A 12,647-nucleotide genomic window follows, 5' to 3' on the forward strand; every position below is an offset into this window, starting at 1 on the left:
GTTAGAGAATGAATAAATCATGCTTTCTGGGTGGATTAAAAATATTAAAAACAAAAAAAAAAAGAAATTGAGGAGGGACAGGTTAATTTAATTTCTTTTATTTTAAAGAATATTTATAAGTTTGCTCTGTTACAAAAGCAGTTTTAAAATCCCGGATAAAGAAACCTTTTCTGGAATATTTCAAATGTACAGAATTATACAAATCCAAAGAGGTCGCTAACCCAACGTGTTTGCCATTATTTGATTTCTAGAGAAGAAGAAAAATAATAAATCAAGGCATTCAGTGGTAAATAAACGTTTACAAAGCTAAGGTGCAATATCAACATGAAAAATAAATCCAGGTATTTTCACATTTAATGTACAACTCCAAGAACAGCAGGGTGCTCTAACTTTACACTTTCTGCTAAAACCACTGATGACGGGGGGCTGAATGGGGTCACTGCAACACGGTCGGGAGATTTGATGGACGCTACTTTCATTTTATCTGAAAAACAGCAGAAGGTTCAAAGCATGGCGTCTCACGTTGAGATGTTACCGAAAACCTCTGCAAATAACCTAAACAAAGAAAAAGCAGAAGCCAAGAAACAAAAAAACAACATAACTAGTTTTAACAAAGCAAATTACACATTTTATAATAGCCATATATATATAATCAAATCATGTGCATATTTGATCTTGAAATATGTTACGAAATTAAAAGATTTCAATAATGTACATTTGCATAAACAGAGACTCTAAAGTTCCAATGAATTGAAGAAACCCCTACTAAGAGAGAGATGTAATAACATTCAGATGACGCCGCATTTTGTACGATTAACGAACTAAGAAAGTCGAGTAGTTCCCCCCATGACTTGACGAGCGTTTGAAAACCCTACCTTGATTTACAATGAAGAAGTTCGGACACGGAAATCCTCAAACGCACACAAAGAAAGGAAGGAAGGAAGGAAGAAAAAGAAAAAGCGCAAAACTACATATTACATAAATGTCTCGGCAGAATGCAAGGCAGCGAGTTTGTGGGAAAAGCGGTGATTCGTTTACAGTAATGCTAAAACATTTTTGACATTCAAAACATGGATGCTGGTGAAGGTGAAGAGCTGGCTTTACACACAAAGAGAGAGAGAGACAGAGAGAGAGACAGAGAGAGAGAGAGAGAGAGACACAAGTTCCTCTCATCAATTCAAAGGAGAAAAACTGAGCTGAATAACCTTACTCTTGGAATTAAAAACAAAAACAAAAGCAGGATTGGAGCTTAAATCATATAGGAAAGCTGCTGCAAATAAACCTTAAATTCCCCATTTAGCCCATCATGCAGTTACAGTTTTTCATGCATGTTTGTTGATTAGGAAGAACCCAGTTCTCCCTGCCCACGTACATCTGGTGTTTTCTGCTTTGTTTACCCTCGCCGGCCGCTTTCTGTACCAGACGCGTTCCGGCCGCAGCGTGCCGTCACGCGGCTCGCACGTCGGGAGCGAAGAAGTACACCGCCGCCCCCTTAACCCCCTGCCAGTCGCCAATGTATTTTGCTCTTGCCAAGGCTCGTGTTCTGTTTGCGCGTTGCCTGAAGTGCGAGGATGGGTTTTATTCCTGCCCGTGCGTGTTCTTTTATTAGGCCGAGAGCCTAATCCTCGCAGTCTGCCGACCGGAGGGCTGCAGCTGCTGCGCCGATCTCCCTGCGTGAGTTCCAAAACGAGGCTGTGTGAAGGTAAAATATAAGCGTCTCTCCCGTCCGTCTGAAGTCTAGCCGCCCCGTCTCCGGCGCCAAACGTTACATTCAGAGGGGGATTCTTCAAAACTCGCGTCGAAAGTAGTACTGTACGGAAGTAGTATTTCTGCTGAACTGTGAATCGTGAAATGCTGATAATCAATACGTTAGATAAATAACAGTGTTTCTGTGTTCTGCCTCGCAGATGGCAGCTGACTCCTGACTCGGGTGCTCGCCCAGACACATTTCAGTTCCCTCAACAACAACATTGTAAGGCCAAAGAATGTCTCCTAATGCAGAAAAAAATAAAAAAAAAAATAAAAACAAAACAAGCAAACAAAGTTCAACTGATTGAACAGAAACTGGAATATCAGAAGAGTGTAGCTGAAGGTCTGCGTGGCTGTTTAGAGATTTACAGCAAAGGCTGCTGGTAGTACGCTGCCGGTGGCGGCTGCTGCTGAGGAGGAGGAGCCTGGTGAGGAGGAACAGCAACAGGGTAAGACACAGGAGGCATGTTAGCCACGTTGTGATAGGCTGACATATCCATGGCCACGCCCGCCTGGCCCGGGTAAGGAGCACCGGGAGCTTGGGTCATGTACTGGGAGTTCATCCCGCTGCTGCGAAGGAAACACACATATAATTCTTTTACTACTGGAGTCAAACTGGAATGAGAGATTGGTGAGATGTTGAACAAAATCTACATCTAGGATTCATTAGGTTCTTAGGTTTTAAGAAACAGTGACTCGCATAAGCCTTCATACCCTTTGAACATTTGGTTTCTCCCTACAGAAATTCTATGCATTTTAAAGGGACTTTAAATTCATAAGAAGTCCAGTTTTCCTAAAGCTGCGAAATGGATACAAATAGAGGGAGGTGCTCTGTTCAGATGAGGCCAAACTCAAAACTTTTGGTCCTACTTTCAAAATGCTGTGCTACCTGTTCTCTTCACGTCAGAGGCTCTGGTAGACCCGGTTCGATTGGGGATAAATATACCAACATTTGTTACATTTTCTGGTTTGGTTCTCTTTCACACTGGACTGTGCCAAACGATCCAAACGCTTCACAAATCTGTTCCCCTCCTCGCCTGTGGAGGCGCTGCACCAAGAACCACTGAAGGAAAACACACCAAACCCTCAGAAGAACTTTCTTCTTCACAAAACGTAAACAAAAATGAAGTAGAGAAGGATTTAGAGGTTGTACGATTTCACTTTTGTCTCTGGCAACAGAGAGTCATTTCTCCCGCTAGCGCCAGACTCTCACGTTCGTTTTGGTTGCATTTACCCAGAATGCCCAGCAGTATACTCCTGCTTTTTTAGTGGCCTCTGGTCCACCTGGCATTCAAAAATTAATTCAAACTGCACCAGAGTTCACTTCAACCGAACCGACACCTAGGTTTTTAGGCGGATCAGAGTCCGTTTTTTCTTTTTTTTTTGTCGACTGCACGTTCACACTTCCCCCAAACTAACTGGACTTTCCAGACAAACAAACTAGAGTTTGATTAAAGAGAACTAAACAAGGCTGTTTTGAATTCACACTTATTTTACAGGTAAGGTAAGGGTGTTGCCCCCATCAAGTCAGATAAAACAAACTCCAATAAAACACACTGATGTTTACTGATGTAAAAAAAAAAAAAAATGTGAAAAGGCTCTAGGGATAAAAACTCTTTGGCACCGTTATTTTTATTGGAGTGCATGGAATCCCTATTGACAGCCTGCGATCTGCCCTGTGGCTAATCCTTCTTACCTCATGTAGGGAGGCTGAGCAGCCTGGCTGTTAGGGGGCGCTGTGACGGTGGGGGGTATTGAATGCAGCGGTCCAGGCTGGTCGTTGGGCAGAGAGTAAGGCTGCGCAGGAGGAACCTGTGGGCCGCCGGGGGGCAGGTACGGGGCGCCAGCTGGTCCAAGGTAAGCCTAAGAGATGAAGAGCAGGTTTTAATATGAATTATTATTTTAAGATTATGTACTTCCTCAAGAAAACAGCAAAGAAAAGGAATTTTTTAAAAAAACAGGTATTAAGTAACATCCAGACATTGAGTAGACTAAAGCTACATAACGAAACGGTTTTCCAAGGTTTTTTTTTTCTACAAAATTTCTGACACCAATTTTAAACATTTTTTTTTTTTACAAGCAAATTTTAAACTTTTTCAAGCCAAAAGACAAAAATTTATTTTTCTAGAAATTTTCTGAGATTTTTTGGCAGAAATTTGCTCCTCTTGTTTTTATTCTATTCATAATGGCCCTAATATGTTCTCATAGTTTTCCAAGTGAAACTATAAATTCAATGCCTCATCCATTAACCCTGATGAGTAAATTTTCATTCAACATTCATAACTAATTTTCTTTCACAAAGTTACATCATTTTTGGTATTCCGTAAAAAAAAATAAAAAATTAATACAATAAAAATCTAGCAAACGGGAATAAAAAAACTACTAAATGTTGGTGGAAATCCACTGGATCTCAGGCATTTTCCCTGAAATAAAACACAAATATAAACTGCTGCTGTAAAAGGTTACTGTGAAATGTTTTTTTGTATTTTTTAAAATTGGCTTCTGAAACAACAAAAAAAAAAATCCCCAAGAATAGCAAGAACAGCACTGAGGGGCACTCGAGTGCAGACCCAACCGGTGACATTGATAGACTTTGAAATCTGCAGAGAGAGTCGGCGCCATCAATCATTACAGAGAAGGAAAAAAAAAAGTCGCTGCTTGAAAAGTGCAAAAACTGCTCCAGCTTCTCAAAGGAGGGAAAGATGCTGACTGTAACGTACCCAGAAAAACTAATGAAAAAAAAAAAGAAACGGGACACAAAGACGGAGGGTAGAAACTGAACCCAAATGTAATGCGGTCAACGCTTCACGCCTTTGTTATCAACATTTTCTTAGTTAACCCTGTAATAAATCAGAATAAGTAAGCAGAATATGAGCATCAAGTGCTGTGATTTCATTGCAGAGCTACAGAAAAGCAGCATAGAAGATTTTTTCCAGAACAAAACCTCTGTCTGAACACCGGATCTTCACACTTCAGCTTTCTGAACTGTTAAACGGCTCCAGCCTTAAATTATGCATGACGGCTCTGCTTCCTATTGATTCTGTACATGGAACAACCGGCAGCGCTTTGCAACAAGGAGATGCGTTTCTTGTTTGTCCAGCAATCTGGATTCATATTTTTGTTTTAAACCAACTTATAAAAAAATACTCATCTTTATTTTTAAAAAATAAAAAAAATAGCCTGTAAGCGACCATTTCCTTTAGTGATTTGTGAAACTTGCCAGTTCCTGTCAAGCTACTAATGAACATTGTTCAGTATCCAGTCATTAGTGAGGCTGAGTTCAATCTCGTTTGATTTCTTTACATTTTTTTAAAGTTTGGATTTAGATGAAGCTGCAAAGGAATTACATAATTTTATCCATCTTCCAGTTGTATTTTATCTATGCATTATTTACTTACCAGTGTATTACAGCTGCACAATATATGCATTCACAACAGCCGTCGCAATGTCAGTTTTTGCAATGTCAGAACTGCAGAGGACTGTTCAGGGTGGAAGGAATCAACTGAGTTTATTTGTACAGGACATTACATCACCACAACATGAACCGCATCATAAACGCATCGTGTAGTCAACTGTTGTGAAAGCTAACAACAGACACTACATTTTGTCAAATGCTATTGTTAAAAATCATCTATGCACTTCAAATATGTGATGTGTATAACAGTTTAAAAAAACAAACATCTGACCATGTTGGTGACAGTCAAAATCTACGCAATTTAAAATGTCAGCAATACTATCATAATTATATATTGTGCAGCCGTACTACCTTTACTTATATTTCTTTTTTAAAATATTTGTATTTATTTCTATAGATCTTTAGGTAAGTTACTTTATTCTTTGCAGTTAACATTCATCTTATTTTATGCTTAACGTAAATGTAGGCTTCTTACATTTGACTTTTATTGTGTCCAGGTGCGTGTTGCCATGTATTATGGTAAATTTATTGGGGTTTTGTGTCATATCTGTTATCTCTACATTAGATTTTTCCTCTGAAAGGAGTAATTTTACTTTATATTGATGTTTATACAGTTTATAAATAAAGTTTGATTGAAAACACCAATATAATTTGACAAATAACTTTTGTTTTCAGTGAATTGAATTGTTCTGACCTGCATGGGCACAGAAGAGCCAGGTGGGCCGTACTGCGTCTGCATCTTGGAGTACGCGGCGTAGTAAGGGGCTTCGTTCATGAGCTTGGTGTAAAGCTCCAGGGCCTCCATGACTTTCAGGTTGAGATCCGACAGCTCCGAGTGATGCCTGCGGCGCGGAACGGGACGTTACATCGTTTAAGTTAACGCTAGCGTTTATATACTGCGAAAATTGTACAAAACGACACCTGTCGATCTCTTGTAGCTTCTCATCAATCAGCGGGTTCATCTGTTCGCATGCACCTGTTCCGTCAGAGGGAGAGAGAAAGAAAACAGTTTAGATAATTATAACAGTTGATTTATATCTACAGCAGCGTTTAGATGCGTGCCTTCCAGCTGGATCAGCTCTGCAGAGTCAGGAGTCGCATCTGCGGGATCCGTATTCTGCAGGAGCGCCAGCGTTCTGTCCATCTTCGCCTGCGGAGGGAAAAACGGCAGGTTGATTAGGGGGCGGCGTGGCTTGATGAATGCATATTCATCAGAAAACCAGTTACCTCGTCAATGTAGACCGGCTCGGGCTCGGCTCTGATTTCCAGACTCGTCTCCTCCGGAGTGGCCGACTTCTCGACGTAAGCCACTGTGGAGGAAGCGAAAGTAATTAAGAGACAGCGAAGCATATCTGCTCCTGGGTAAATCGGGTAGCGGTGCAGAAAGGCAAGAAGAAAAGGGGAAATATAAGCACATGGGAGAAATGTGCGTGTTTCTGTTACGGTACGGTAGCTACGCTGTTACAGAGTAAATTAAAAAAGAAAAAAAAACAACTGACCTGGCTCTGGGTCGGCATTCAAATTGGTTGTGACAAAATTTGAGGGGAAAAGCCCGACTCCTCTGTGGTTTTCCCCTTTCCACCAATTTGGATCACTGCAAAAAAAAAAAAAAAAAAAATACAACATAACAGAAATGCAGATCAATTCAAAAGGCCTTCCAGGCTGAACGTATGCATGCTAGCCACAGAAAACAATCCAAGCAGCGTTTGGAGGATCTACAAAACACCGTCAGGAGGTAAAACTCTCCTTACGCCTGTGTAATATCCTCCAAATATTCTTTGCAATGTACAGGTTTTATTTTATTTTCCATTTTTGTAAGGCTAGCTGTGTCAATCGCTGAAATACTAAAGACAACTTCAAATCTGATTTCAATGATCACGTTGTCTCTTTAAAATATTTCCACTGCGTTTCTACAGTGACTGCTCTGTGAAAGAAACGACACAACGTTGCCATCGTTTCCAAATCTACATATTCATGAGCGTTTTTTTTCCCCATTCTCCAAAAGGCATAATTTCCCTAAACTTATCCAATCAGATCAGTTGATCTGCATCCAGCGGACTTTAGCTGATTCAGCAGCACTGACTCATAAATGTGTGAGTTATGAAACATCACCTGTCGTCCAAAACTATAATAAGTTCTCCGGCTTTGAAGGTGAGCTCGTTGTCTTCGGCTGCTTCGAAGTCGTAGAGCGCGCGCACTTTCCGGATCTCCTGCCCTCCGCCGCCGTTAGTGTTGGTTGGTGGGTCGGCGGTCAGGGTCAGAGGTCGTGTTTCCGCTTGCTGCTTCTGTTCCTGTAAGGATAACTCAATGGCTGCGAGAGGAAAAAGAATAAAGAAAAAACAAACAGCTTTTAAATTGACTTTTTTTTCCCCATTTAGAGGAACAAAATAAGAGACGAAGGGCTTATAATGTAATTTATAAAACAACAACGTCAGACTTTTACTGATTAATGCATCAAAGTGTAAAAATATGCGGTGTCCGTCTTTACCCTTGGCCAGGTCATCGTCATCTGGCGTTTTGCTCGGAGCCGGTGTGCTGACCTTTGTGCTGGATCCCTGTGGTCAATATAGAAACATAAGGTCACATCTGTGTGAGTGGATACACAACAGAGGGAGGGAGGAGAGAGTGCTGCACACAGACTGAATGGGGAAAAAAACTGGTTTCCTGCCACCTGCAGCTCATGCTGGGTACCACATGTTGCTCAGAAAGAGCTCACTCTGACGAGCAGGCAGAGAGTTTTACCGGCAATAAATATAAAGCACTAAAGAAACAAAAGGAGTAATTTCCTGAAAATCTAAATTTCTACTTCAACTTAAATAATCTGCGTCGCTTCCGGAGACGTCGACGCGCACGCTGTGTGGCCAGCAGGCAAAACGACAGCGAATGGGTTTAATGTTATGCAATCCGATTTAAATAAAGAGAAATGCCACCGTAATGTTTAAAAAGAAAAAATGACATTTGTGTTCAGAATGGATGATAGGCAAAAGTAAATACTGGCACAGCTTGAGCCACGCAACCTGCTGATGTTTGCTCATGAGCTTTCACAGATTAAATGTCATACCTGCTGCCTCGTTGTGGCACCTGCCTTCCAGCGAGCCGCGCTGCAGCGGCGGCTTCCTCACACCCCAACTAAACCCAAATGGCTTTTACACTATAACAAAGAGATATGTTGTCATCTAGTCCTGTTCTACTTTTCTATTCACTCTTGGAAAATTGATCTCATTATTAATTTGACATTCTCAGCCAATTAGTGTTTTGGTAATCCTAAATTTGGTTAAGTTTGGTCTGATTTAACTTCAGACAATAAGAAAAAAAAAGCGTTTGTGTCTTTTTATTAGGCATATCGGGTTTTAACAGGGGGCTGCACAGTGGTGCACAGCAAGAAGGTTCTGGGTTCGATTCCCGGCCCCGGTCTCTCTGCATGGAGTTTGCATGTTCTCCCTGTGCATGCGTGGGTTTTCTCCGGGTACTCCGGTTTCCTCCCACAGTCAAAAACATGACTGTCAGGTTAATTGGTTTCTCCAAATTGCCCCTAGGTGTGAGTGTGTGTGTGCCTGGTTGTGTGTCCTGTGTGTCTCTGTGTTGCCCTGCGACAGACTGGCGACCTGTCCAGGGTGACCCCGCCTCTCGCCCGGAACATTAGCTGGAGAGAGGCACCAGCAACCCTCCCGACCCCACTAAGGGACAAGGGTGTAAGAAAATGGATGGATGGATGGGTTTTAACAGGATATTTGTTTGTCAATGTAAGTAAAAAGCAACAAAGATGCTTTATTTTTTTTTGCATAAAGCTGAAAAGTGTGGCAAACATTAAAAAAAGAAGATTTGAAAAAATGAAGCATTGACTGAGTGGGGCTGAATGCACAGTTGTTTTTTATCTGCAACACATTAACCTTTTCCTTTCACTCCACAGCTACTCTATGCATCGCTTTGTCTAGCAAATAAAAAAAAAAATACCATTAGCCTACATTGACATTTGTGGATGTGATGTAACAAAGTGCATGCATATGAATACTTCTGCATCACACAGTGTGAGATGAATTATGTCAGCAATAAAGCACCTTTAGAAATTCGATCCGACTATCAGACAGCAACATTGTAGGTCAGAGACTTTACAACAGCTGGGGATTAAAGTCTACTTCAACCTGTGAGTCATACATTTAACTTAACGTACAGTACAAGAATCATGTGGAGGAGCAGAAACCACTGGAAATCATTTTTCAACAAAAATTTTAATTCTGTGTCAAACAAGCTGACATTAAAACCTGCGGTTCCAAACAAACTCTAGAGTTGTTCGCGTAAAGTGTGAATGTGGTCAGACCTCAAGCCGACACGTCTACCGGGTGTTCGCTGTAACCACAGGGAAGTTTCTGTTGCATTGTGGGGCACGGTAGACCTTATTAGCATGTCTTTTTCAAAATACCATCTTCTTAAAATCAATCAGGAAGAAGAAAGAGGATGTTTGGTCACCCTACGTTATGCTAACAGCGCCTAGCATTCGTGGACGACTCATGGAGAACCAGTGTTGCACAACACAAAGGTATCAGTCCAGAAAACACGGTGTTAAATAGTTAAACATAGATTAATAAAACTTTGTTCAGGCAGACATTTTGCGTTGAGGAATTTTAATCGTGGAGGTTCTTCAATCTATTCGATGAATTATTACAGTGATAAATAAAATGTCTCATACGCTGCTCTTGCTCTGACTTTAATTGATTGCTAGTTGGAAGACAACACAGACCGAACGAGAAATCAATCTCAATTGGAGAAATGTCGGACGGAGCGCTGAAGGGAGATGAGAATCAAGCAAAACTGCATATGAAGGCAATGGCCAGACTACAGAGAAACACACACTGATATGGTTACATTCTCCATATTTTCTACTAGCTCAGAGCGCAGAATCTGCTTCACGGATGGACATTTGGTTTGGACACATCCAACCAATAAGCGCACTAAACAGCCCGGCCTGGTTTAGTGCGGAATCGGAACCACCAGGAAAAAACATTACAAGATAAACTCATCAATCGATTTGGACTAAAGTAAAGGAACAACAGATTCTATCTTAGAAACACCCTTACAGGTCTGTGAACCTGTAAGGTCTGGATTGTGAATTGACAATTTTAGGTCAATTGTTTTCAACAACAATTGACCTAAAAACTACTTTCCTTGTAGCTTTATACGAACATGCCTCCCACAGAGTAAACATGCCGTTTACTTTCCACCCACCTGTGAGGTGGCTGCTGGGAAGCTGACCCCTTCCTCTTTGAGGCTCTTGATGGTGGCACCAATCAGGCTGAGCTGGGGGTCCTTCTGGAAGCCTTCTGCCCACTCCACCATCATCGCCTTTAGCTTTTCACACACCTTAGGATGGGCCTGAATATTACAGGAAACACAAATGTAGTCACTCGCGTCTGAAACAGATCATCGCAGCTTCAGCTGAATCCCATTTCAGCCTTAAGACCAACCAATTGTTAAAAGTTTGTATGCAAAAAACTTGGAAGTAACTTTAATAAGTATGAAAACTGTGAAAGACACTGAAGTGTAATTCAATAGATCACCTGTTTCCAAATATTGTTCTCCATCTTCAAAAAAGTATACTAAACGCTGCTACTGCTTTGATAACTTTATGCTGCATGTTGATGAGAAATCACTGAGCACTGAAGGAGAGCCCCATTTCCCAGTGGAATATTTTAACCAGTAGCTTAATTAAATGCCGAGGGATTAGGGTAGGGGTATGGATAAACATCTTACACACGCGGAATAAAAAACAGGAGATGAGCAAACATAAATGGAGTTTGGAAAGCCTCTGGCGGGACACGTACCTTGTTCAACACGCTGCGAACTTCAGCAGAAAACTCCCTAGAGCAGATTTCCAGATGGAATATTTTGCCACAGTTTGATACGCAGGCACCCAGCAACTGTAACACAAAAGACGGTGGCGTTTCACAGCAAATACATATATATTTTTTTCTTCTTAAAATGCTGTGTGAAACTCACATTGAGAGCCTGCATGGCAACATGGGGCACTTTGTGGTTGACTCTCTTCATTATGGATCTCAAGCTGTCCTTTGGTCTGTACCAAAAACAAAAACAAACAAAAACCAAAACAAAAACTAATTAATTACCAGAACAGGACTGTATCAGAAGACCAGCAGTACAGACGGTATCTGATCTAAGACCAACTTCTAGTGTCCCAAGCAAAAACAAAACTTCTGCTGAAATGTGAAAGCCTTTCTCCGTCTCACCCGTTGGACGTCGTTCCAATTTTGTCACAGATGTCCATAATGAGCCCCCAGTCGTCTGTTGTGTTGTTTTCATTTGTTGCCTTCTCTGGAAAATATGCGAACATGGACACATATGGTGAGGCGAGAGAACAAGCTCGCTGGCATCATGGCGGCTCGTTCTCCATGCCAGCCCCAATGGGTGGTTTTGGAACGTCGAGCAAGGAGCGGCTGTATGTTTGAGTTAACACGTGTTGCGCAAGGGCCTGGGAGCCTAAGTTAGAACAATACCTTAACCAATGAATCATAAAATTCAAGAAAATTTCACAATTTACAGTGTTCCAGTACAGGAAGTCGCCATTTTCCTTGGTCAAAGTAAAAAAGTCGATATGTTACTCAAATATAAATGTCCATTACAGCCAGTGAAAATTAATTTCACTGGCTGTAATGTTTTGTTGGATTTCCGTGTTATTGTGGAAACTTAAAATCTACCTCAGCTGTTATGATGGACGTAGATTTTCTGTCAAACCGAACGCTTCTGAGTAATACGACGAGGGACAGGAAATCCCCCGAATGAACATTTGTCACAACACTCATGACTCTTCAGTTCACACACTGCGCCATTGTTGGTCATACAAGAACGTGGTGTGTTGCACAGGCCGACACAGCAGAACGAGGAAGTTTTGAATAAAATTTACATGGACATCATGAAAGTTGTATCTACAGTGGCCGGAGAATTATCATTAAATAACAGATGGCAATAAATTGAGGTGAAAGAAGCGTGTTATGCATTATAACTTTTGTTCACTTGCAAAAAAAAGGAAAAGCAAAACTCGCTGAAATGTCAGTAGTTTCATCACCATCAGAGCGTCCTACCCTGCTTTCGCCTCCCATGTCAAAGTATTCCATTTTGATGTTTTGCAAACTGCATTTGAATAAATGCCCAACAACATGGATATTAACCTGTAAAGCCAGTAACCTGAATACAATTTTTTTTATTATTTCAAATATCAAAAAGAAAAAAAAAAGACTAATTTTTCAAAATCACAGCAAAGTGTTTGGCTCAGTGATGTTAATTTAAAAAATAAAAATAAAACAATACTGCTTATTTAAACTAAATAAAAACCAAAAACTCAACAAGAATTAGACCATAGTCTGGTATCAAGATGTTTAAAAGTGATGGTTTGATTCTGTTGTAGTTTTAAGCTGCATCTGTCTTATATTTCTTTAGGTTTTCGCTGGTTGTTTGTTTATAATTTAATGAC

The 12,647-nt window shown here is 40.9% G+C and overlaps 1 protein-coding gene across 1 annotated transcript in view; it reads right to left on the bottom strand.

Moving 5' to 3' along the window:
- Positions 1-2,074: 2,074 nt before the first annotated feature.
- Positions 2,075-12,647, bottom strand: part of stam2 (signal transducing adaptor molecule (SH3 domain and ITAM motif) 2) — a 12,244-nt gene continuing 1,671 nt past the window's right edge. The window contains 13 exon segments of the mRNA NM_001319339.1: positions 2,075-2,319; positions 3,446-3,612; positions 5,859-6,006; positions 6,086-6,140; positions 6,227-6,314; positions 6,392-6,474; positions 6,664-6,758; positions 7,277-7,475; positions 7,653-7,719; positions 10,388-10,534; positions 10,984-11,079; positions 11,159-11,234; positions 11,407-11,491. Of these exon segments, the coding sequence (NP_001306268.1) occupies positions 2,115-2,319; positions 3,446-3,612; positions 5,859-6,006; positions 6,086-6,140; positions 6,227-6,314; positions 6,392-6,474; positions 6,664-6,758; positions 7,277-7,475; positions 7,653-7,719; positions 10,388-10,534; positions 10,984-11,079; positions 11,159-11,234; positions 11,407-11,491 (1,511 nt within the window). The 3' untranslated portion in view covers positions 2,075-2,114.

Source organism: Poecilia reticulata, chromosome 2 (genome assembly GCF_904066995.2).
Source record: "Poecilia reticulata chromosome 2, P_reticulata-male-v2, whole genome shotgun sequence".
NCBI lineage: Eukaryota > Metazoa > Chordata > Actinopteri > Cyprinodontiformes > Poeciliidae > Poecilia > Poecilia reticulata.